Source organism: Haliotis cracherodii, unplaced genomic scaffold (assembly GCF_022045235.1).
Source record: "Haliotis cracherodii isolate W230 unplaced genomic scaffold, xgHalCrac1.p SCAF_15, whole genome shotgun sequence".
NCBI lineage: Eukaryota > Metazoa > Mollusca > Gastropoda > Lepetellida > Haliotidae > Haliotis > Haliotis cracherodii.
The window spans coordinates 21,664,840-21,691,697 of record NW_027266270.1 but is presented as its reverse complement, the minus strand read 5'-3'; the positions used below and the strand labels follow the sequence as shown (position 1 = coordinate 21,691,697).

Sequence of the window (26,858 nt, the reverse complement as noted above, 5' to 3'; positions counted from 1 at the left end):
TAAGAAATATACTTTATTTTCGAATATTAAAAGACTATATACACAAGTATTGTATAAACGGTACATAAATGTTTTATATAGAGAGTGAGACTCTAACAAAGTGTCCATAGCCATGTTTAACCAAACGTCTGTGGAACGAAAGTATTTGCATAGTAAAGAAATGAGATTGAAGATCTTTTCAGAAATATTTTCTGGCAATTTGCAATTATACAGCGCAGAAAGTAACGGATTCTGAAGATTCATGTATGTTAAAATATTTCATACCACAACGATTAACGTTGAAATTATTTCGAAATATACACAAACTTGTTAAATACACAACGAACAATGAACTGAGCAAACCGTCTTTATACAATAAAATCCACTGGAACTATTTTTTCATGAGTATTGTATTAGCTACATAAGGTAATGTCAAATGTACTTAAAACACATAATAATTTACATTTTTTAGAAATATTTGAACATTCAAGTGGATTAGACACGGACAAAAAAATATTTTCAAATGTATCCATAAAATAATTCATGCAGCTGATTATGAGTAACACAAGGAATACCAACGAATTAAATAAAGACATGAAACGACGTGTACAAAAACATGGATGCCTGTGAGAAGATATGGTTCTGCGGGAAATGTCTTCACTAGATTCACGAATTATTGTACAAGTCGAAAGTAACAGTTGAACATCAATGTATTGGTTAATTCACAAAAATACCATCCAAATTGTTTTCATCACTTATCAGACGTCATTATTTTGATACCGTGACTGTTGTTTATGAACAGAAATTGAATTCTGTCCACAACTCGATACAAATAGCGTTGGTTGAAGTTATCTGGCAGCCAAATGCATGCTCTCGAAGAGAATATGTTTACAACGAGATATGAAAGAAATGTACGCATCTGAGATGTATCTAAATACTCACAGCCATGTCCATTATACAATTTTATTTCAAGGAAAGACCTGAGTTTAGGAATGTTGTGGGATTATATTTATCAAAGAGCAGGTAGAATGCATTTTCCTATAACTATAACTAGCGTTCTTAATGTTTCGATTCATGTGTCGTTTAAATACATCACCCTCATTCAACTAAAATCTGTCACTTCTTATTCAGACTCTTGTGAACCAGCCATCGAGATATGTGGATACAGGACCAACATTAAAGAAGCTTGCGACATGTCCCTTACCTTACTCTTGATGAGAAGCGTTTAGATAATTTAATTACATAATAAGTGTGATATGCTCTCTACGGAACAACGTCATGACGAAACTCCGAAAATGACGTGAAGAGATCATACTTTTTCTTCACCTCTTCGGCACAGACACGCAGCAATAATGATCCCAATTATCTGAAAAAGATATAGAGTTTTTTTATTTAGCATACTTGCATTCAATTCGTTATTCCGACAATGGAGTGGCCCCGTCGTCTAAGGCGCAGCAATTCGCTGTGCAGAGGTATGTCCCTCGGTGAAGCCAGAAGCCTATGATCGTGTGTTAGAATCCCGGTTCGCCCAAATTATGTTTCTAGGTTTGTCAGCACCATACCCATGCTCGTGAGTTTCACCAAAGTGGCAAACGTCTGAGGCCTGCATTACTCTGGGCTCTCCTCCGACATCAAGCTGAAACGCCGTGATATAAGTTGAATTCTGTTCAAAGCGGCGTTAAAACCCAACTCACTCATTCACTATCCCGACAAAAATATTAACCTCGACAATTATCTTGATTTGACGTCTTTATAGACGGGTTATATCGATATAACTGCTTACTGTGATGGCAATGATGACTGCCTCGACAATGAGAAGCACAGTGCTGTACTGCTTCACCGTATCCCTCAGCAACTGGAAGCAGCCCTGTAAGAAGAACCGTTATATTAGTATCAACACAGACACAACCAACACGTGACATCACTGTACACATGCAGATCAGACGCCGCAATTCATTGTGACTCGGGTCAGTAAGACATGCCAGAAACCTGTGACCATGGATTTCAACCCAGATTCGCCCTGGTCGGGATGCTGGCTTTGTCAGCACCATCCCAGTGCTCATGCGCTGCATCAAAGTGGTAAACGTCTGAGACATGCATCACTTAGATTTGCCTTCCACTTGATGCAGGCTCTCCGTGATATAACCGGCAAAGAGTGTTTCATATTTAATATCACTATATATATGTTAGCATGTGCCTGAATATCATACACTTTGCCATGAGCACATGTTTGTATGTTAGAGTCGTGTACAGCATTCATTGCCATCGATGCATGAGTTTTTCTTTCTTTCTTTGTTGTTTAAAGCCGCACTCAGCATAATTCCAGGTATACGACGGCAGTCCGAGTCTGGACCAGACAATCCAGTGATTGACATCATGAGCACAGATCCACACAATTGGGATACGATGACATGCATCAACCAAGTCAGCGAGCCTGACCACCCGATCCCATTAGTCGCCTTTTACGACAAGCATAGTCGCCTTTTACAGCAAGCATGGATGACTGAAGACCTATTGTACCCCGTGCCTGTATATATGTGCATATGTATGTGGGATTGACATAGGCACATTCGCTCATGTGGTATTACATGTCCCACATACATTGTGCATGTACATATGTTTATAGTCGTTAGCACAAACGTGAATACGTAATATGCACCAAATGTGTCTTCATTTGTAATACGTATGTCACGCGTGCATGTAACAAGAGTGTAAGTAGATTGCTGAATAGTAAGGATATGTGATTATTAGAAAACATATCTGGCGATGTCTTACCCTTGTGTGGAGCTGTTCACTCTTTTCCAGGTTGGATTTTCTAGAGTCTTCCATGCATTTTGTTCTGTCCACTGGCATAGGATCATCGGGTTCCTGCGCTCCTTTCAGCTTACAGCAGGTAACTGGTACTTTCTCCTAAACAAATGTATTAGACAAATAATGTACAACATTTGTCGTATCGTGTCACATATCTGAACATTAATTTCGTTTCACTTCTGTGTCTTTATTTACACATGACGCCATTATCATTATGTGAAGCAAGATGTTGCGCTGTCATCAAGGAATGCTTGTTGGCTTGTTTCTCCCTTTACTGTCGACAACCGTGTACGATCTTTTAACAAAGTTTGTGTTTTTATCTCAAGGTGATACTCTTTACGTCAAGCCCAATTTATTATGTGTTAGGTTTCCTGGACATGCCATAGTATAATCTATACAAAATAGAAAATAAATACATGTATGTATATCCGTCACGCCTTCAGTGGATATGAATCTCACTTATTCTGATTACATGTGCTCTGTATTTAGTCTTCGCTTAGATTCTGATCAGTGATTATAATTCATTAAATTGTGATCTGCAGTTACGGTGTGCCGGGTGCGACCCATGAGGTAGGTCACACTCGCCATTTCAGAGACACCTGGTATATCATCCCAATTTGATATTGATTATTCTATATAGCCTGACGAAGGGACGAATCGTAACGTGTTTCATTGTACCAAACTGCAAATAACAATGGGTGAGTTGAGGTGAGGTAAAATTAGGTTTAACGCTGTGTCCAAGATTATTGCACTTATACAGCGACGTGCATGCACGTGTGTGTGTGATTGTGTGTGTGGCTCCTTGTGCCGATTTATAGTGCCAGCCCACTGAGATACCATGCCCAAGTTTAACATGAATACACCACTCAGACACAGTATACTGATTCCGAGCCGACCAGTCCTTGTTTTAGCCCCTTAATGCCGAACACCGGACAGGGTAAGAACAAGTACCATTTTTTAGCGTCTTTCGGTATGATGTTGCCTGGGATCGAACCCTGGACCTTCCTCTCTTGGGTGCACGTTCGAACACTAAACTACGGAGGCGGTCGCAAATTACAATAGCTGTGTCGTGAAACATTCGCCAGCATGGTCACCCGAGACTTACCATGGTATTATTCACGTAGACTGGTGCATAGTTGGAGTAGCTGGAAACAGCGCAGCACTCGAACTGTGAAGACAAAGATACGGACTGTGAATACAGGTTTACAAACATCCTAGCACTTCATGAAATATGTCGATGGAAAGGAAGATAGTTTACAGTAGAATGTTCATTAAACGAAAATGAAATTAACATTAAATGTCTTCATGGTGCAGATTTGTAACATTATAATAACATGTAAATATACATGGTTTGTATGAAAATAGTTAAAAAGCGATATGATCATAGGTCTTTTTTAAAAGTATGAACTTCTCGGCGAGTTCTACAAATTACTTCTCATTATTATGATTTGAACATGATATGTGACCCACGGTCATATATCGGACTATTCCAGAAAATGTCCCTGACTGCTGAGGATGATCTCACCGTTGCCTGAACGTAATCCCAAGGTTGTGTGTACTTGGTCCTTCCGGGTCGGTAGTTATCAGCCAGTGTCTTCGCAATAGTGTTTTGGAAAGCGTCGACGTCATCAGACTGAGGGAAAAGACGTATTAATCCTGAGTCAACTTTTAGGCCATGCCTTTCGCAAATAATCGACTGCATTGTACCTGAATAACTGTCAGATACGGCGAGGTTTTAAATACATTACTGTAAGATGAGTGAGTGAGTTTGTTTTTAGGCCCCCTTAGCAATATCCCTGCAATATCACGGCGGAGGACACCAGAAATGACCTTCACACATTGTACCCATGTAGAGAATTGAACCGGGGCTTCGGCGTTACGAGCGAACGTTTTAACCACAAGTCAACCACACCTCCCCCATTACTTTAGGGATGTTCCCCACGGTGGATATGATGGAGAGGCAAGACTAGGCCATGTGTCTGAAAACAACTGCTGGAGCTGGTGAATAGATATTACTAATTGTAAATATTATGTATATATAACATCTTCTGATTTGAAAATCCTTATATTCTGCGTTTTGTGAACGCATTGTAAAAGTCATCGATAATTTTACATTTGAAATCTGTATATACCTTCAACTCAACTGAATATCTCTTGACTCGGAATTTGAATGTGTCATATAATAGATTACACGTACCCGTACAACGAACAAGATTGTGACAACAAATGCTCCTATTTCTCCGATGACGATGATCACTGCAAAGATGATGTACTGAAACATTAAATATACAAGGTCAACGCCGGAGAATATTCAGTCTCGATTATCCGCCGAAACAGAAAAATATACGAATGGATCACTGAAAATCAGCGATCACACCAGACATATTTATGAAACAAGCGATTGCAAATTAAAGTTACTGAGAAAACCATCCACTGGGCGTAAAAGATAAAATAGATGTGAAAATATATGAATGGATCACTGAAAACCAGCGATGGCACCAGACATACTGTTATCATGAAATAAGCAATTGCAAATTAAAGTTACTGAGCAAACCACATAGCCCGATCCAGCTCGTCATGGTAGAGTTCATATTTGACGTGCCAAGCCAAGGCTTCATGACGTCCCATAAGTAAAGATGTACTTACATATCACAGACTCATGTAATCGTGTGTAACATTTAACTGTGTAAATGCATTCAGATATCGAATATGGGAACACAATGCGCAATATATATATATTTTTTATACTTTCTTAGTGACTTTTGTGAACAAGAAATGTTATTTGTTCGTACCAGCCCCAGCATGCACTTGTTCTTGGCAGCAGCTCCGACACAGCCACAGAAGCAGACCAGCAACACAAGGGCACCGAAGCCAATGATGATCCATGCGCTGTTGGTGAGATACACCGATGAATTGCCCAGTTCCACTAGGTTTAGTAGTTGGGCAGTTGAAGGGTGTACCTTGAGAAAAATCCCAAACCCTACTGTGGCTAAGCCGACAATCTGTAGAAAATAATAAAAAAAACATTCACTTTGCGATCTTGCTGAGGCGTATACAGATGTAGAGGAAAATACAGATTCTAGAGTGTGTGAGTATGGTCTTGCGACGCATTTAGCAATGTTCCAGCAAACAGCATGGCGTAAGACACCACACATAAGCTTCACACATTGTTCCATATGGGGAATAGAACTCGGGCCTTCGGCGTGATGAGTGAACACTTTAACCACTATAACGCACCAGAAGTTAAGAAACACTCGATGCTGTGTCATTGAAATCATAAGAGTGATACGCCTGATATGCGCGTATTTCTTCGATTTTAAAGAGTTAATTAATATTTAATAACAAACGGTGCATCTGAGACCTGAGAACGAGAGTAGTTGTTAACGTAATTATACTGAACAAAAAATGTTAGGGATCCTATATTTTTTTTGGGATGTTTTTTGAGGAAATGGCCAAGCACACAATTTCTTAAAAATATGCCAAAGAATTTTCATGATCTACAGTTCACTGTAGTTTGATAACATTGCATATGTTATAAATGATTATGATCTTAATGTGACTGTCATGCCATTCCGTATTTGAAAACATCTCCACAAGGAAGTGGATGTATCTGAACTTACCGCAAAGATGACATTGAAGAAGATGAAGAGACAACTGAAGGTCTTCCCACAGCAGCCGAACGCCATTTTGATGTGCTGTAACCAAGACAAAACTGTAAATAGCACACCAGTGTTTATTGCTATCGATAACGTAGAATCTTCAAACGGTGGCGAAGTTAAATTAAATATAATACACGTAGCACAAAACTCAGGAGCATCAGTAATAGACGAAGGAGTAGAAGTGTAGTGGTAACAGAGGTCGAGGCAGGAGTTTTAACGATCACCTACGACGACCTTACTTATATGTTGTTGTTTGTATTGATTTATGCATATCAAATATCCACACATAAATATTTCTTTCACCCACTGTTTTCTCTGCAACAACTATAAAGTCTGTAATTAATACTCTGTGAAAGCTTAAATCCATCTACATTAAAAACCTAAAAGAAAAATAATGTTTGGAGTTCAATATTGAAGAAAAGCGTATGTATTTGTGATGTAGACCTCTTAGCGTATGAACAGACAAAGACACACTGTTAGTCATTGTACTTCTTGTAATGAATGACAATCACAACAGAGGTCATAGGGAGCTGGGAGTGAAATACCTGAGTAACATAGCTTTTGCGCTGTCCGTATGAGTTCCTCCATAGCCTATTTGGATCGGATTTGTCAATCTGCACTCGCAATACCCCCTTCACAATGATCCACGATAGTTAAGGAACCTATTAGTGTCACATTTAATAAAAACAGAGAGCATGTCGTGGTGTTTGTTCGTTCAAATATCGTCTTTTGTTGACGGATTTTACGATAAATATCACTCTTGTGCTCACTGAAGCAACTGGTTGTTACAGCAACGCCCCACTGGCTCTGCTATTTGGGCCTAAGGATCACTTAAGAACATACAATCATATAACCAAATTATCGCCTACGCCCAAGACCTGGAATGCTTATTCGGCTGAAAATTTGTGACCAGGAGTTTGCAAGGTATAAGCATAACACGTAGTTGTCTCGTAAAACGTGAAATGTTCAGGTTCTATAATTGCTCAGGATTGGATCCCTTTTGGCTCACTGGAAGTTTTATAGTTACTTCATAATAATAACTGTGTGGTTGACGACCAGCCTTTTCTCTTTCTTACACTATCTACTGATATGGTCAACTATATTTGCCATATTCACAATAGCGTCATTGGGAAACCCGCAGATTATTTTACCTCAGTGACAAAAGAACTCATCGCCTTTGCTAAGATTTGTGTCAAAAGTAAGATAACTTTGGGATAGGTTTTGACAGCTTAAAGAATAGACCCTATGGTGATGGCAGTCGTTATTTTAGTCGTAAGTTACAAATATTCATCTTTGCGAAGACAGCTCCGTCAATAGGCCGTCTAGTAACTTAAACATACGATAAGGTCATTCCAATTTGTATTGACTGTACAGCTGATTTCACTTCCTCGTCGCAGTGAGGAAAACACTTCAAATAGATACTACATAACATACATACACATATTTTACATCATGCATGCATAGTAGACGTATCGATTACACCTGTAAACAAACAATGAACGGAATAGACAAATACCTCCTTGGAGTCACAACATCTATTGTTAAGTTACAGAGCACCCATTCACACCCGGTGTCAACGCACTCACTATATGGTGACTTCTTGTGAACTTCTGAATGCTTGGCACTGTTTCACGAAACAATGTGCCCGTGGACAGTTAGTGGCGAGCTCTTTGGAGACCAAATGACAATACGTATCCGTAGAGGGTACATAAGAGAGCTCTACCACTAGACCACGGAGGCGGTCATATAAACCATAAACATAAGGCCTATGTGTGACTTAGTCTTTATGATCTTTTCGAAGTAAAGTTTCGTGAAGAAAGATTGCGGATGTGAGGATCTGAACATGTGCCAGTGACATGAGAAAATTTAGACAATTTGTTAAATAGCATCCATTTCTATAATCATAATAATAAAAGCGTCAAAATCGGGAGCTGCTGAAATATTACTCGACATCAAAGGGAAGTTGACTATTGAAAAGCTGATGTCATCCGTCTTGTCATACAATCGTGCGGATATTTTTTGTCACTCTCAATCTTAATGTACATATCTAAGTTTGAAACAGATAAGGCTGTTTCACAGTTCTCTTTTATCTCTAGTTCGGGTGGGTAAATCAGTGGAATGGAATTGGATCGTGGATATTTTGTATCGCCTAAATCTTTATGCAATCTTATCGATATACCCGAAGCTTCAGTTAAACATCCTGGCTAAATTCTCTTGTTCTGGTTTTGTCAATCCGATCAGTAATTCCAGCTCATGTGTATAAAGAGATCAACAAGAAGGACAGCAGAATTAGTGCCCATAGAGATGCATCAGTCATGCTTCAAAATAGCGCCTTGAATATATCGATGCAACAACTATGTTGACTTCCGCCACGCCTCCAGCCTATACATATGTAGGTTTACACTGTGTATTACATTTGCAATGCACATGTAACCAGGTGATAAAAACATCCACCATACATAAATACAGTACAGTGGTCGGTATTGATTTCAAGACAATTATTTGCTGTATATGGTAGGTATATTCAAACACAAACCACCTTTACTCAACCATATAAAAAGACTTTCAAGTCACTGAGACGCAAATCTCCCCACAAGGTAAACGCCTAATATCATGTGCCTTTGTTAATATTATTCTCGTAGTCAAATGTAAATATGTCAACCTACGACCAATAGGTAGGTCAATGTTTTCAGGTGGAGTGAGATCGCCAAATGTTGCCATAACACTGCATGCGGCTCACCTGATATATTGTATGGATTTAGATAAAAACACAATTGCGTGAAGCTTGAGGTAAATGCTATTGAGGGAAAATAAATGGTAATTGATAGTTCAAAGTATAGCACCCAAGTATAAAAGTAACATGAGTCCATCACATGGATGCATTTGTTGGTCGGGGTTTACATGAAAGTGAATTGTAGGTTGAAGTACGTTAAAATCGTACACTGCCAGATGCATGTTAGCATTAAGCCCTGATACATGGAAATGGAAATGGTATGAAGTGGACGATCCTTGACAAGAGAAGTAAAATATATATATTTCGGTATAATATAAGCACTTGGGTGGAGTTTTTGTGAATGGCATTGCGAACATGTCCATCCATTTGCATCGATGTGTTAGTTGTGTTTTCCCAAACGGCGAAATAATTAATCTTTGGACTTGAGACATGTTTGACAAATGATCCAATTTCAGTTCATTTTCGGAAAATTAATTCAAGAAACTATGGGTTGACACATTGCTACTGGTAAGGAAGTCTGACCCTTATAGATCTATGTCAGCAACGGTGTTACGCAGGTAGTTATGGTAATATCTCAAACAGTGTTTGAACACTTTCCTGTCTCATACACTTTTGTACAATATCAGTGACCTATACTGTAGACGAACACCACCCAGCCTTAAACATATGTAACACATACACATTGCGTGCGTGTATGTGTGTGAGTAATAGTTATAATAAGGACTAATATTGAGGTAGAATAGGTCCCTGCCTAGCACACCAATGTAGAGCGTACACTCATATTACAATAGACTACGCCCTCGCGGTACACGCCTGTCTATACTGAGTACTCATACTTAGATAGAACAAGCCCGTGCCTTATACGTGCATGATCAATAATGATGCGTACCAACACACATATCAGTGAGTGAGTGAGTTGGGTGTAACGTCGCTTTGAACAGTATTTCATTCATAACACGGTGTGTCAGCTTAATTTCGGAAGAAAGCCCGAAGTGAAACCTTCTAGCATGGGTATATTGATATATAACGTACATGTAACTACACAACGTTTATCTGTATGAGTTATATCACATCATTGGCATGGTTGGCATGGTGTTGACCAAGGATCACAAACGAGGCAAGTCTAATACATTATTACCCCGGTAAAGGGATCAGTGTGCAGTCGATTTTCATTACCAACTTCCTGGGACATATAGCACCTAAACTTCCAGTGAGGCGCCAGATAGTTAACAGTCACATTACTATCTCATCCTACTGGGTACCTATTCCTTGCTGGGTGAACAGAGACATTTTTCGACCATAGTCTATTGACTGAGGAGACACCACATGTGCTACATGTGCTTCATTGTGGGGCAGAACTGAAACCCCCGAAACAGCCGAAAACGACCACCTATCCTACTCTCCGCGAGCAAAGTTGCTTAACTAAACTATTTGTTGTGACCTGTGCGCTGTACGCACGTCCAGCGGATTCTTGCTGCGCAGGGACGAAACTTGATTTGCACTTCGAGTTAAAAGAGTACTCGTAGCAGTAGTATTACTTAGAGAAAAGAAATGAACTTCAAGTCGTGACTCAAATTTCAAATAAAGGATATTAAATTGTCCCGCAAGAATTCTTGTGCGACTAAACTAGGAATAACCGGACACATACGATGTTCTATACATCTGCGAATGAACGATGCTCCAAGTAACCAGTCAAGTTTGCGAATCTCTTCTAGGCCAGTTATCAACTTTAGACCATTCTCAACATTACGTAAGCATATGATTTGGCTCACAAGAAGAAAATACTCACTATTATACCTTTCTACACGCCACTCACAAATGACAGACAAAAATAAAGATGATAACTGCCAAAAGTTAAAACACTTTTAATGGAATCGTACTAATAGATAGATTTAAATGAACACGCCCTTTACCTGTCTATCGTTAGGGTATTAACAACCACATTCTCGGCGCAGCCATACACAAACACGTGTTATGTATATGGATAGACAAACAAGTTATTTTTGTATCCACATCATGATCATGTGTCATTCCTAGATTCTATTGAAAAGGGAAGGTGAATCTATTTCCTTGCCTCTGTACGTATTGTCTTGCACATGGTAATTACAAATAACAGTAAATGTATATATGTAACTGTTTTTGAAACAAGCTTAATTAGTTGTATACTAGTACTCATAATATCACTCATTCAAGTCAATGTGGTGTTTTGTAAAGGGTTAATGCTAGGCATAGATATGTTTGCCTAATGTTGACACTGTCTGTGAGTTCATATTGACATGGCCACTCGAATTTAATTGATCACGTCACGCCATTGAGATGACGAGGAGAATACAAGGGTACATCGTGGGACTGTACATTGCGCAACCTGCAACTGGTTTCTAGTTGGTCTGTAAACAGACAGCGAAATGACTCTGAGTCAGTACTCGCTTCTGGTCGTGACGATGTTAGCAGTTCCTAGCCTGATGCAGTGTTAATGGATGTAAACAATGTTTTACTTTAATTTAATTTAAACACACAAAATGTCCAAGCTGAATTTTGAACTGTAATTTGAATTTAAAAACTTCATAAAAACGTACAAATAAAACTGTATTTATTTGGGTTAACCTAAGCCAAATTAAACGACAGTTCATGTTTGAAAATGTTATTGATATACTTTTGCTTTTATATGTACAATTACGGTAGTTCACACATATCGCTGGTACAGTACATACATTGACTCATGAGTGTGACTGAAAGTGTGGATGTTGATATGTTTAAGCCCAAGCAATGCAGTCAAGCTGTAAAGTTCTCAGAGATAGTTTAGTTTGAATTGACTTTACACCAAAGTATCAAATTCATGAAATAGTACAAAGTGTCTACTTTGTATCGGAAAAAGAGATCTTGATACATTCTTTTCAATCATTTCATGAAAGCACTTGGTCTATGCAAGAAGACATCAGTGAAGCTTTCAAAATGTTTTATGGTGACGTGTGGAGGACATTTTCAAATTTTATGCATCAGTGACAAAAATGATGTCCGAGGCAATTCCCTATTTGTACTTGTACCATATGTTACTGTTATGTTTTTTTACTATCCCTTGCGTGTATGTGTGACGGGTGCCATCGGTACGGTGGGGCAGGATATGCTCAAAGTTTCGTGAACACCTGGTGTTGCATCTATCGTAAAAGAAACTCTGCTTTTAGCGGATATTTCATATGTTTATGGAAATGTATTTTGTAGCTTATATTGTTCTGAAATAACCGATTATTTCATGAAGGAGAATTCAAACATGGGACTCATTGTTTGTGATCATATTGTTACACAGCAGACTGCCAATTATTAGACCACCACAAACGACGAAATTAAAGCCACATAATGATCCAACTAAGCATACACACTTGATACAGTGATATGTGTAACATTAGTTTCTGTCTATTGACATCCACAACAAAACAAGTAATCCCTCACCGATCATTGTGAGATTACACACATCTAATGAAACACGTCACGGATGTGCCCCGTCAGTGATTTAACTGAATCAGAAGGTAGACATGAATGAAACTGATCTGATTGCACCACTTCAACCTTTCCAGCATTGTGTGTTGGAGCTACACCAAAGTCAATCATCGGAAATCGATTCCGCATTCGGCTTAAGGATATTGTTATCGACATTTGACGTGCAGCACTTTGACGGCCTGCTTCTTGACGCCCAGTCAACCCTTTCCACTATTTCCTTGTACACACGAGGGACGTTAGTGTTTTTTTTTATTTATATCGCAGAGGATATTACCCAGGAAGGGCATATAGAAATCAACATACATGTATGAAGGTCCATAAGAGCACAGCCAGTTGGATGTATACAGATCGACACCCATCAACTCTTGATAACATGGACGGGGAACGTTGCAGATCAACACACATCTTGCCATGATAACATGTCCTATGCAGTATACAAATCAAGCCGTGTGCTTCATATAACTTCACGGACGATGGATTGTTGCAGATCAACACGTATCATTCCGTGAAACTATGGCTGATGGGTTGTTGCAGATCAATACGTATCATTCCTTGATAATATGACCGATGGAATGTTGCCAATCAATACGTATCATTCCTTGATAACATGGCTGATGGAATGTTGCCCTTCAACACGTATCATTCCTTGATAACATGGCTGATAGAATGTTGACCATCAATACGCATCATTCCTTGATAACATGGCTGATAGAATGCTGACTGTTAACACGTATCATTCCTTGATAACATGGCTGATAGAATGCTGACTGTTAACACGTATCATTCCTTGATAACATGGCTGATAGAACGTTGCCTATCAATACGTAACTATCATTCTTTGATAACATAGCTGATAGAATGTTGCAAGTGTTGAACGGGGTCTGGTTAACTATATCCGTATCACTAAGATAGTAATAGGTTTGGAACGGGGTCTCGTCAACTACATCCGAATCACTAAGTGAGTGAGTGAGTATGGTTTTACGCCGCTTTTAGCAATATTCCAGAAATATCACGGCGGGTGACACCAGAAATGGGCTTCACACATTGTATCCATGTCGGGAATCGAACCCGGGTCTTCGGCGTGACGAGCGAACGCTTTAACCACTAGGCTACCCGACCGCCCCCGAATCACTAAGATAGTTACACGTGTTGAACGAGGTCTGATTGACTAAATCAGTACCACTTTAATGTTACATGTGTTGAACGGTGACTGGTAAACTACATCCGTATCACTAAGATAGTAACACGTTTGGGACGGGGTCTCGTCAACTACATCCGTATCACTAAGATAGTAACATGTGTTGAATGGTGACTGGTAAAGTGCATCCGTATCACTAAGATAGTAACACGTTTGGGACGGGGTCTCGTCAACTACATCCGTATCACTAAGACAGTAACACGTTTGGAACGGGGTCTGGTTAACTACATCCGTATTACCTTTGTGGGTATTGCTAGGGTGTCTCACTTTTAAAGTTTTCAATTACTATTAGTGCTAAGATGAACCTACACGATTCCCATCCGTCATGGCGACCTGCTGTAATCTGTTGTGGGCACATCACCGACCACTTGTTACAGTTTGGTAAAGGCGTATGTAATAGACAGTCTATAAATACGGCGGCTAATTTAGCTTTGTGATATGCCACGTATTTAGACTATCATTTCTATTCTCAGATTTCCTTTTTATGCAATTTGTGTGAGTGGCGGGCGTATGGTAGGACATGCTTACCCTTTTCGCGAAAACCTCGTGTCAATGATTTTAAGTTATTCATTCAGATAATTGTCACCGCTATTTTGACTTTTACGCCAATATGGAATATGTTTCGGCGGAAAATCGAGACTAGTTAATATTTTCTATTTGGTTTTGTGAAATATTTCTCGGGTCACCAGATAATATTCTCGATTTTCCCAAACTGCTAGTGTTCATGTAGGGTATCTGGTTTCATCGTCAGTGATTTTCGAGAACACATGGTTGCATCATTGTTTGAAAGTGATATCATAAACACAGGCTGATGATATAGTCGGAATCATACAATGGACTTTCAATGATCAGAGATTTCTTGTGATTATGGAAAGGGTTTTGTCGCTTTTATTTACAGTAGTTTGTGAATGTGATGCAGAGTGACTATGCCAACAGGCCTGCTATGGCTAACAGGCCATATGGTCATGTGCATATGCACATATAAACTGACGTCAAAAAGAAACTTTACCAACTGAAAATATAAATTTCAGACAAAGTATAATTTTTTTTCGATGAAGTCTATCTAAAACACATAACTTAAATACAACAATAGTGTATGCAGAAAATGTTAATCGTCTGTTACATGTTTGCGAGATAACACGCGAAAAAGTGAAAAACACGTGCACCACGGACAACTGCAAATGCACGTGCGGGTAAGGGTATAAAACGATTGCAACGGCAAGTCAGACATCCAGAGTGATAAAAATACCTCCAAAGAAATGCCACGACTCACAGTCGAACAACGTGAGCGAGCCTTGGGTATGGTCGGATGGGAGCCACCCACGCCCATATTGCACGAACCTTCGGTTGCTCCCGTGTTGCCGTTACCAACTTGATGCAACGTTACAGACAGACAGGGCGGACCGCTGACAGGCCAAGAACAGGCAGACCCAGGGTGACCACGCCCCATGATGACCGGTACTTGCGTACCTTGCACCTCCGAAATCGCTTCCTGACAGTGACGTCGTCGGCCTCAAATGCCTTAGGTCACAGAGTTAAAAAAACAACTTTTAGACAATACAGAGGACAGCTATTGACAGCGCAACATCGTCGTCTGCGATTGAGATGGGCCCGGACTGTACGACGTTGGCAACGCCGTGACTGGCAGAGGGTTGTCTTCACTGACGAAAGTCGATTCTGTATGTTTAGGGCTGATGGAAGACAACGTGTTTACCGCCGAAGGGGTGAACGAACGGCAGCGAATTGCGTGCAGGAGGTCGTACCATATGGTGGAGGGAGTGTCGTGGTGTTGGGAGGGATCTGTGGGCAGGAGAGGACACTGCTGGTCATCGTTGACGGAAACGTGACAGCTCAGCGTTACATGGATAACATTCTTCGTCCAGTTGTCCTACCATTTCTCCAACAGCAGCCACGTGGTGTCATTTATCAGCATGACAACGCTAGAGCCCATACAGCCATAATTGTCACTAAATTCCTCGCAACCAGCAACGTCAACGTCCTGCCGTGGCCTGCACGCTCACCCGACATGTCCTCCATGGAACACCTCTGGGACTTGATGGATCGTCGTATTCGACAACGACCACACTCTCCAGCCAACCGGCAAGAACTGATCTTGGCCCTCCAAGACGAATGGCGTCAAATCCCACGTGACCTCATCAGACGACTGACTTTTTCTGTGCGCCGAAGAGTTTTTGCGTGTATTGAGGCATTTAGAGGTCACACACGCTACTAATGACTTGTTATTGAACGTGAGCGATTGTTTATGTACTCTGCCTATTGTCCATGATTCTGAAAGCTCGAGTTTTGTACCACACCCAACTTTTGGGGGGGGGGGGGGGGGAACTCTGACGGCATTCTCGGTCGCGGTATGATTGTCATTTTCAGTGTTGATTATGTTGATATATTGATCTTCGCAATACACTTTACTTCATGCATGTATGTTTTGGTGTTTTTGAGCAAGAGTGATTTCAAACTCTGGTAAAGTTTCTTTTGGACGTCAGTTTATATGATCATGCACAGATACATAACGAGATACATGCATAGATAGATACATGTATATATTCATATATACACATGCATATATATATACACACACACATATATATGGTTAGGTGATTATTGCGTTCAAAATTATTGCACTTATATAACGACGTGCATGTACACGTGTGTATGTCTCTGCTTGTCCAAGAGCGTGCCCACTGAGGTACCATGCCGCAGTTTAACATAAATATCACACTCAGACACAGTATACAGACTCGGTCGGGGATCGAACCCACGACCTTCTGCTCTCCGGGTGGACGCTCTACCACAAGATCACGGAGGCGGTCCAATACATATACAGACACACACACACACACACACACACACACACACACACACACACACACACACACACACACACACACACACACACACACACACACACACACATATATATGTACACAAAAATGTTAGACAGGGTGCGGAGGTATACACACATGCGTGTCAACATACCCGGGTAGAATGAGGAAGCATACCCTAATTATTGACACAGCCTGTTAAAAATCTGATACCAACACACTATGTATTATGCTCTATTATTATACTTCGTGGGTACAGGTTTATCAGGTAATTTACACTACCACACCGAGAATGCAATTGTATTGACTGCGTCAGCGCAGTTTTGGGGAACATGCCCGGCCTGCTGTCGATACGTTTGCGTGATGATCCCCATTGTATTCCGGGATTACTCGACATGTTAAACGGGTTACTTCTCGTTTTCTCCGTCACGATTCCTCGTAACTGTATTTCGGAGTCCCGTGTAAGAGGCTGAGGGTGTGTTTGATCAGCCATAATACATGTATACCCTAGCTACTGAAAATAAATACGCCCTGAATCTGAACCAGCTTATGTCGTAATATGAGTTTCTGAGCAGTATAGTAAGCTGTCAGAGGTTTTCCTATTGGAATATCCTCACAATATTTTGATTTAAATACTAGTCCAACCTGTGTCAAAGTGGCAGCTTAAGAGCCTTCTTTTTCTTGCTATGTCCACGAATGTCGACGGTAAATCCGTACGAGTAAATATGTGTATGGCATAACATTAAGTTTTTGGTCAAGACGTTCCTCTCAGTTTCTTCTCTGCCAAGATATAGATCTAGATATATACCTAGACCAAAGTAGTAACCAACATCTACCTATATACGAAACATATATTTAATCAGAAACGTGACCTAGAGCTTTAGGCAGTAATCTTGATCTTAATCTACTAGTACATGTATACATAAATCTACACCCAGGTCTAGACATAAGCACGATGCCCCGAAAACTGTACCATCTATTACTAGGAGGATACAATTGGAGCAGAAACTATACAAATTCTGAAAAACGACACAGATACAAAAAAACCAGAATCTATGGTTGATACAGACGATGATTTAAAAATTATGTAAAATGGTCTAGGTTAAAAGTACTTATATTGTACAAGGTGTCCCGCTTCCTGACCGTACTCCAGCTTTCACGAGAAACACATAACTACCTTTCGTCACATTCCACAACACAGAATTAACAGAACTAGAACAATCTAAACTATGATGGTTAAGTGTAAGGAATGTCGAGGATCTCACCTGGGCCTTTAGGTAAACAACCCTTGATATAACGTGTGTAGGAGACCCGCTCACAGCCAACTGATGTCGGTTAAACTCAGTCAGATAGCTCGGCCGCTGGCACACAATCTACCCCCGGAAGGCAGGAGGCGGAGCAGCACATCCTCAGAGCTCAAACCGGTTATATCGGCCGACTGGTCATGCAAGAAAGTGGTGAAAGTGTCGCGGATATGTGTATTCTGGGTTGCAGTTGCGTGGTCCCCTATTGTGAAGTGACTGATGTTTATTTTCTTTGCGTTCTTTCTACATTGTGCTTCTTCCAACTAGATAATAATCTCAACAGTAAAATGTGGAATGTTTGTATAGAGTGCACATGGTGGCTGTCTAATCTGCTAACGAATGTGTAAACTACAGTAAACTACGGTTATAACAAACTCAAAGGGACCGCTAATTTTAGTTCATCATAGCCGTTGTTCGTTATACAGCATATATACAGCAAATAATCGGGGGAAAAAGTAAGTTCGTTATATCCGTATGTCAATACAGTGGTATACAATCAGCATGAATACTATAGACTATTCCAAAAAATAATAATGGAGACTATAAGAATAATGTAGAATATATCAATATTTGACAATGCGTGAAAGCCGCAGAATGCATAAATACAGGGCTATGCATGACCAATATAGTAAGCATGCATTAAGTATGCATATTAGACAATAAGGATTCGTATGGATATTACAGAATATACGAATACTTAAGAATGTTTATTTGTTTATTGATATTCCAGCTATACGATGGCGGTCTGTATATAATCGAGTCTGGACCAGATAATCCAGTGATTGACATCTTGGACATCGATCTACGCAAATGGGATACGATGACAAGCCATAAACCAAGTCATTGATGATGACCACCCGACCGCGTTAGTCGCCTCCTACGACAAGCATGGGTTGCTAAAGATCAATTCTAACCTGGCTAGTCTCGGGGACTTAAGGATATAATTTATGTATACTAGATAATGTATCATATAATAATGATAATACTACTGAGTTATAACTGTACATGAATAGTAATATCAAGACTAGAATTCGAGGAAAAGTATGAATACTAGAAGTATCAATGTAAAATTACTAAAAAATGTAAGACTGTTCGAAAACGTAAACACCCTGATATTGTAGGAATACTAGAAATATAGTAACAATACGTTTCGACTATGAAAGTACAAATAACTAAAATTCAATCACTTTTCAGTGTGTGCAAGGCATATGTCAGAACAGGTTTTGGTATAACGGGGTGATTGCGCCGTCATACATTTTCACGCTGTACGTGTCCCTGCCTGTTTTAAAGGAGTTTCTAAACCATAGAACGAACTGACGATTTATGCCGTGCCCCATGTGTGGAGCGCAGCGAGAGGGTGACAGGCGGAATAACAGGGCCATGTAGGGCGTGTAAGGGTTTCACAGACAGGTCATGCTCTGATTGTGCTGGTATTCCCAGTAGGGTGGGTCATACCCCGAGTATAATGGGGCGAATATATTCAGCCGGTTGGGTCACGACGTCGACTGTGTGAAATACGGGTGGCTATTCAGGTTTTCAATGCGGGTGTGGTCTACCCACGCACGGGCCGATCTTCTTACAACTGTTGGATGACCATGTTAAGGGGTTGGGGTGATAGATAGTGTAGGAATGTGGAGGATGCATGTATACGTATGGTTGATATATATTTATAAACAAACAGACAGACAGAGAGACAGACAGACAGAGAGACAGACACACACAGACACACACACACATACATACATACATACATACATACATACATACATACATACATACATACATACGCATCCATTTCTAATGATAAAGCTAACTATAACGGGCTGGCAAACAAACAAACAAACAAACAAACAAACAAACAAACCAAAAAACAATAAGTAATGTAATTGAATGAACCAACCAGCCGTCGAACGAACGAACGAAGTTGACATTTAATCCGGACTTTGTTACCTTAATGCTTACCAACATCCACCCTAACCCCCCATCCCCCAGTTAGTGTACTTTATTTAACTTTAATTAATGTAGCACGTCTATGAACAGTTGTGTTTGTTACATATATGTCCGAACGTGCTGTGGACAATTCACAATTCACTGAAACCTCTGCATGACAGCAATACAACATTGTTGGTTTTGGCTTGTGAAACTATGTCAACAAATCAGCATTCAGGCAGTCAATGTCGCCTTCCGCGGGTACAACGTATCCACCCTTCCTGAAACCCCTATGGATTGTCTATTACTGTCGATTTGTTATCTGGCAAACACATACACCTTATAACATTAACTAAACAATCTTCACAGCATTCAACAGAAGACATGAACTCAAACATTAAAAAAAAGTCAGAGGTATATTATAAATCAGATCGGATAATGAATCAAATAAGTTCTTACCCGGAGTACCTTTGCTCTGTTGTGTTGATAGGAAGCCGTAGCCTAGTAGAGGCCAACAATACGTCGCGCAGCTCGGGTCGATACAAGACGTATATATTATTCATGCAAGATTTAACAGCCAGAGTGTTGTTAACAGCGAACGCCTTACGGGCCTGCACACAAGACTCGGCTAAACCACGGTAAATTCACGCTTCGTCGAGAACCGGTTGCACAATAGTGCTGTGTTAGCTTGGAAGAGTTATCTCCACTGAATGATTGTTCCTCGCCGATGTGTTGAAGCATAACTGGTTTTATAGTCCGTTTGGCTCCAAATGAGAACGATGAGCCAAAGGGACTGGACAAAAATCAACCTTGGTGATGAATGGGGTGGTAGGATTGTTAACAGGGACTATTTCGTCGGTGAGAGAATTGGGTTTAAAGCCGCGTTTAATATTATTCCAGTCATATCACGGCGTGTCAGCTTACTGGAGGAGGAAAGCCCGAAATGATGCAGGTCTCTGACGTTTACCAATTCGGTGAAACCCACGAGCACGGGTATGGTGCTGACAAACCTAGAAACAGAATCGGTGCGAACCGGGATTCGAACCCACAATCATAGGTTTCTGGCGCAACTCTGCACAGCGAATCGCGGCTCCTTAGACGACTTGGCCACCCGTGCCCCCGGGGACTATTTGGTTGTGGTGGTTGTGTGGTGGAGGGGCCTATTACCTATGTAATATATTTCTATCAAGATTTCAAAGAGCGGCATATGACTCTTGCTCATAATCTGTTTGATCAAGGTTACACCAGTTAAGGCATCAGTACAGTTTTCAAAAGGTATTATTGTAGACAAGTCGTGGACATTTCCAAATTTGACGCACCAGTGACAAAAATGATGCCATTCCCTATATTGACATGTGCCGAATGTTCCCATGTTGTTTTCAGGTGAACATTTGACTTTCCCTTGCATGTGTCTGCATGTGTCACCTTTTCGCGAACACCTGGTATCATTACTATTTGATAGTTATTCATAAACACATACTCATGATATAGTCGGAATTGTACAATCGACTCTGCTTTATGCAAAGATTTCTATTGGATATGGAAAGGGTTCTGACGCTTTGTTTATGTACACACATACAATATATTTCTTTTCAAAAGTCGTATTTCGATTAACATTCTTTGAAAAAGGGTTATGTGAACAGGTACGATTGTTTACTTCTCAGCTTACTGGAGCATAAACACTCTTTTCTTAAAACAAACCGATTAATTAACAATACGATCAAATAGAAACACTGAAAAAGTCACTGCTTAATCTGGAACGAACATTAAAATGAAGAAAGTTTAATCTTTGTTGAGCTCCTTCTGCACACTGTATTACCACGGCCTGTACATTAGATTATATATGCTGTTACAATTTTTCAAGTAAACAGTTGACTAGACTTTGCATGTGTTTGTGTCGGATGCCGCCAGTTGGGCAGGATACGCTAAAATGTTCCCGAAAACCTGGTGTCGTCACTATTTGATAAGTATGTCTGCTAACACCGTTGAGCTTGTCTTGTAGGGCCGGTAACTCAGGTACTCGGGTCGGGTGGGTCCTGAGTAGGACCCATCTACCCACAGAACTACCCGGATCCGTGGTTAGTCACGTTATATGTTGTTTTATGACACTTACTATAGCTCAGTGGTTACACTACAAGTCGCTAATGTTCGCATTTCTTTCTGACGATGCACAAATTCCTTTTGACTCGTATATGTTGTTTGATACTTGTATCTTTATAGTTTTAGCCAGGGCCTCGGTTAAACAATTACCAATCAGACATTTTGTTCCCTACTCTTGAGACTTGCAGTGGGTACTCGGGTAGGCTCGGGTAATAGGGGTCGGGTACCCGGGTAATAAATTTGGACTCGTCCTAGCCCGAGTTGTCTCGGTTGGTTGGTGTAGCTGAGCCGACCATTAACAACTTGCGTTATCTAGGCTGGATGAGTTACCTCCCTTGAAGTGATGTACCATGACTGTAGCATCAAGCAGTGGCCTTCCTTATGGCTTCTCTGATGGTTACGAGTTACTTCTATCTGCTTCCCACCCGAACATCTCTGTGACATCGTTTGGCTTGTACTTCTTTTTTTGCATGTTGAAACACAACGAATTTGGATTAAAAATCAATTTGGAAATACAAATATGGTACAACTATTTCGGTTTATAATTTCATACAAAACACGTACATCTGTGAATAATCTCCTTTGCACACGCAGCACAAGGGCTTATTGGGTCATCTCGTCATATTCAATTCAAGGACAGACAATCATATCGTAGGCAACTGACATTTGAACCATTTGAAATAGTTCAACAGACTCATATCTCAAGCAATCGAGCCTAGTTGTAAAAGCGTTAGCCCGTCACGCCGAAGACCCGGGTTCGATTCCCGACATGGGCACAATGTGTGAAGCCCATTTCTGGTGTCCCCCGCCGTGATATTTCTGGAATATTCCTAAAAGCGGCGTAAAACCATACTCACTCACTCAAGCAATTGATGGGACATGTTGATAAGCGTATTTTACAGACGTTTCAAATTTATGTTTCCGATGAAAGTTAATGGCAGTTCCATTGATATAGTCACGTACTCTTTCATTCCCTTATTTCTTTCCGCCTTCATCCGTTTGAATTATGAACTCACTTATAAAACGGATTAAGTACCTCCAACACATGTCTTCATTGTCTATTAAAATGCGTTGTCTCAAAACACTCAGTCTGTATTATACGTGTCAGGGACCACGAATCCCTTTTAACAACAATGAAAAAAGTGAATTAATGTCAATACAAATGAAGGACAAAATATGGCACATATTAATTCAAGGCAATCGAATTTAATCAGATCTTTTACTCGGATACACCTCTGCGTGAAGATCTAAGGACATCTCCATAGAAGGTTGAATCAGGCGAACGCCTAACGGCCTTTAAGCTACCCCCACCCAACACCCCCTCCCTACCCCCCACCCCCTCCCCATCCCTACCCCCGCCCCCTACCCCTCCCTAACCCCCAACCTCGACCCCCACACCCCCAGTCTAAATGAAGTATTCGTGGCTTCATGATACAATCAGAGTGTAAGCTTTCTAAAACTATTTGGCTTAATTTCTAGATTCAAAATTGCGAGCTTAGCAAAATAACCCACCACAGACATATACCCCTTTTTGGCACAGCGCTCAGAAACCACAGAATGTGAATTCGGAACTCCCCGATTACAGCAATTTTAGAGATACAGAAATCAGATATGTTTGTCTGAATGCTTCGTTCACTCGTACCCATAATTTAGGAGCCTCGATGCGGATTGGCTGGATAAAACGTTCACCTATTATGACTTTAAGGAACATCTTACATGTTTGTTATCTCACATTACTTAAAATATTTTTGCAACTGACTATATATAATATCATGTTCGAAAGATCAATGTTCTAAAGTTGCATATTTTCACACACACACACACCCTCCCAAGCTACGGTTCTGTATAAGTACAATTCTTCGATGTAAATCTGCAAACAGAAGCTGAACGACAGTGAGACGCTGATATGCCATCAATGACATGGTGTACACACGTTATTGTATCCTCATCTTATCCATGTCCTCCTTATGTTTTAAATAAGGAGTCACCTCCGCATATTTGACATTTTTTAGAAATGTAGGTGCGAGTAGATGGTATGTTTATATCTCATTTTGCTTCTTCTATAATGTTCAGTTTTGTCATCAAAGACTTTCTTGATGTCATGATTGATTCCCAAGTTAGCATTAATTTTTTGTGGTACCATTATTTCAGCCTTAGCATATGCCGATGATAATATTTTATTGACAGAATCTGAAGATGACTTGAAGAAATTGCTACACATTTTAAATAAGAGGTATGAAACTATGAAAAGTCTCATATTGTACATTTTAGAAATCCTTGTGTCCCAAGAACACAGAGCAGTTTGTTGTTGCTGGTTCGGCTTCAGATTAAAGCTGCCAGGGTTTATCGCTGACTGAGCACATCTTGAATTCAACGCAATGTCAAGGCTGTGGCAATCTCAGCTGACAGAGATTAAGGCCTACTTATTTTCAAATTTAAGACAATCGGATGTGTGCTTTGCAACACTTCAAGTTATATATGGCACTATTGTGTGGTCATCTCTTAGTTACGGCGCGTCCGTAAGGGGTAATCGTGTCTGATGTATCTGCAGTTAATGCACTTTACCACCAGGCTATCAGGTGTTTTTTTCGGTATGTGCAGATATGCACCTAATCTAGCTCTATATAGAGACACAGGGTGGATACCTCCGATTGTAAGTCAGTGGATATGTATAGCTAGACAGTGGTGTCGTTTTACAAATATGCCTGATCGATTAAATAAACATGTCTTTCTATGGGCGGAAAGGAAGGCCGCTAATAGTAGGAATTGAAACTCACGTTTTTCGGCAAAGTTGGCCGACTTCAGCACTCAGTATATATTTAACACACCACTGTTTTTAATACGACAGCTAATGCAAGCAAAATGCAGGATGTTCTTATGGAAAGGTATCTGATAAGCTTGCAGGAACGTTTATTGAAAAATAATGTTCGTATTGGTACAAGTAAGCTCAGTACATACAGGATATTTCAAGTTTGTTTTTTCTGTGAAATATATGTCAATGGCTGTATGTCCCGGAGTTACCGTTCTGTCTTTGCCAAACTGAGATGTGGTCCTGCAGCTTTGAGACTCAGATATGGCAGATATGTTTAGTAATACTAAAATATAAAAGACAGAGTGTGTTTTATCTGTAATGATCATATTGAAGATGAAGACTATGTTTTTTTCAATTTTTCAATGTCCATTATACAATGATCTTAGATTTACCTTCATAACAAGTGCCCAAACATTTTAAACCTGTTGTGCGTCGTAAATGTCACTGCCCAAACTTGATGTTTGTTATATTACAACGCAGATAGCATTTCTTATATTGAGTAAAGTCCTGATAACTCTATCATTTAGTTTTGTACCGGCTGTTATAACATTATATGGGAGCTGTAATATTGTTTTTCTATATATAAGCTCCTATTGTATGCTTGATTTTATTATGTAGAGCTGTAGGACGAACATAAAATACATGTCTTTCTGCTGTTAGATCCCCCGGAGACACTGGATAGATAAGATGCCACTAATGACATGATATTATTACGTCAAATGCAATACAGTTTTAAGTTTTTAAGAAGCAGTCACCCGGCACATTGAAAATGTTAAATTTGCCTCAAAGAAAGGAGAACGTTATTCGAATGCGGTAATAGAAATAGAGTGACCACAGGCGCGTGCAACACTTGATCAACTGATAAATGTTAAAGTCATTTCGAGTGATATCAATGTGTGTTTTTCTACTAAAGTGGACAATGCCAACCCCGTTAACGTATATGTTTGAGAAAAAAATTATTTATTATATTTTATGTTTCCATTTAATTGTTTCAAACCCGTGGAATGATAAGTAAGAGGTTAGATCAATGGCTATTTAATGTAGTTGTTGTTAAGTGTATTTAAACTCGTCTTTTGCTGTTTGTTTTCTCCGCAACTGATAAGAAACGGCGCGTGTCTATGTATGAGGAACGACATAGCGGGCCTGGGCGTATGGACGGTTGTTATCTGACAATTTATCAACTCCATAAACCCTCTGCGCATGCCCATATCCGTCCACGTTGCAAGAAAAATAAAATAGGAGAAGTTCAATTAAGTTTGATTTGATCTCTACCACACGTTCAGAATGATGTTTAAGATCGTGTTGCTATGGTTGTTTGTAGCCGGGGAGAGATGTGGAGCAACTGGTAAGTATTGATTGATTCTTCATTTTCTGTTATCAATAATTCCAATTGTTGTTATGTGAATACACTGTTTTTGTTTCTTTGTTTATGGAGAACAAAGAGGTGTTATATTATTACTATTTTTTTGCGGCGACCAATATATACATATAAGTCTTCAGGGATGCTACTAAAAAAGTCAAACGGGTCTTTGTTAACCGGTAATTGATACGTAAAGACAAACGGCGACTTTGTAAAAACACACATTCTCAGTTTATAAACGCTGGTATATTTGTTGTGATAATGACAAAAAAACATTCAATCCTTATGAATTATAAATTTAGACTGAAACAGTTATTTAATTTTCTGCAATAGTTTAGTGACTATGTCCTTTTCATACATGCGTGCTCTTGTACGCCATGAAACAATGTTATGCCTGCATCACGTACACGAAAAGCTATGATAAAATCAGATATGCACAGGTGAAAAAGTGCTATCTACATCACACTAGAAAAAGCGTTACTGATAATATCCACATTGTGGCGATACACCATATGTCTGTGTGTCAGTGTGTACATGTATTTCGTCGTTATATTTGTGATAGTCTTCCAAGGACTCTGTGTTGAGTCGTAATGCAACATTGAGGCCACACTTTGGGACGCTGTTTCACTTAAAGCGG

General features: G+C 39.9%; 2 protein-coding genes across 3 annotated transcripts in view; one reads left to right on the top strand and one right to left on the bottom strand.

Annotated features, from left to right (window-relative positions):
• LOC139462376 (CD82 antigen-like) lies at positions 1 to 20,563 on the bottom strand. Of its 2 annotated transcripts, none has more exons than XM_071244054.1 (9): positions 20,409 to 20,563; positions 6,411 to 6,485; positions 5,583 to 5,792; positions 4,988 to 5,062; positions 4,316 to 4,423; positions 3,896 to 3,958; positions 2,755 to 2,889; positions 1,763 to 1,846; positions 1 to 1,345 (listed from the first exon to the last, which is right to left on the bottom strand). In XM_071244054.1, exons 2-9 carry the CDS (start codon positions 6,474 to 6,476, stop codon positions 1,289 to 1,291), a joined length of 798 nt encoding a protein of 265 aa, XP_071100155.1. In that variant the 5' UTR covers positions 6,477 to 6,485; positions 20,409 to 20,563; the 3' UTR covers positions 1 to 1,288. The 2 variants fall into 2 exon arrangements, with proteins under 2 accessions (XP_071100155.1, XP_071100153.1); XM_071244052.1 differs by lacking the exon at positions 20,409 to 20,563 and adding an exon at positions 17,982 to 18,125.
• Positions 20,564 to 26,106: 5,543 nt separating this feature from the next.
• Positions 26,107 to 26,858, top strand: part of LOC139461941 (uncharacterized) — a 28,646-nt gene continuing 27,894 nt past the window's right edge. The window contains exon 1 of the mRNA XM_071243427.1: positions 26,107 to 26,206. Within this exon, the coding sequence (XP_071099528.1) occupies positions 26,146 to 26,206 (61 nt within the window). The 5' untranslated portion in view covers positions 26,107 to 26,145. The remainder of the gene's footprint in view (positions 26,207 to 26,858) is intronic.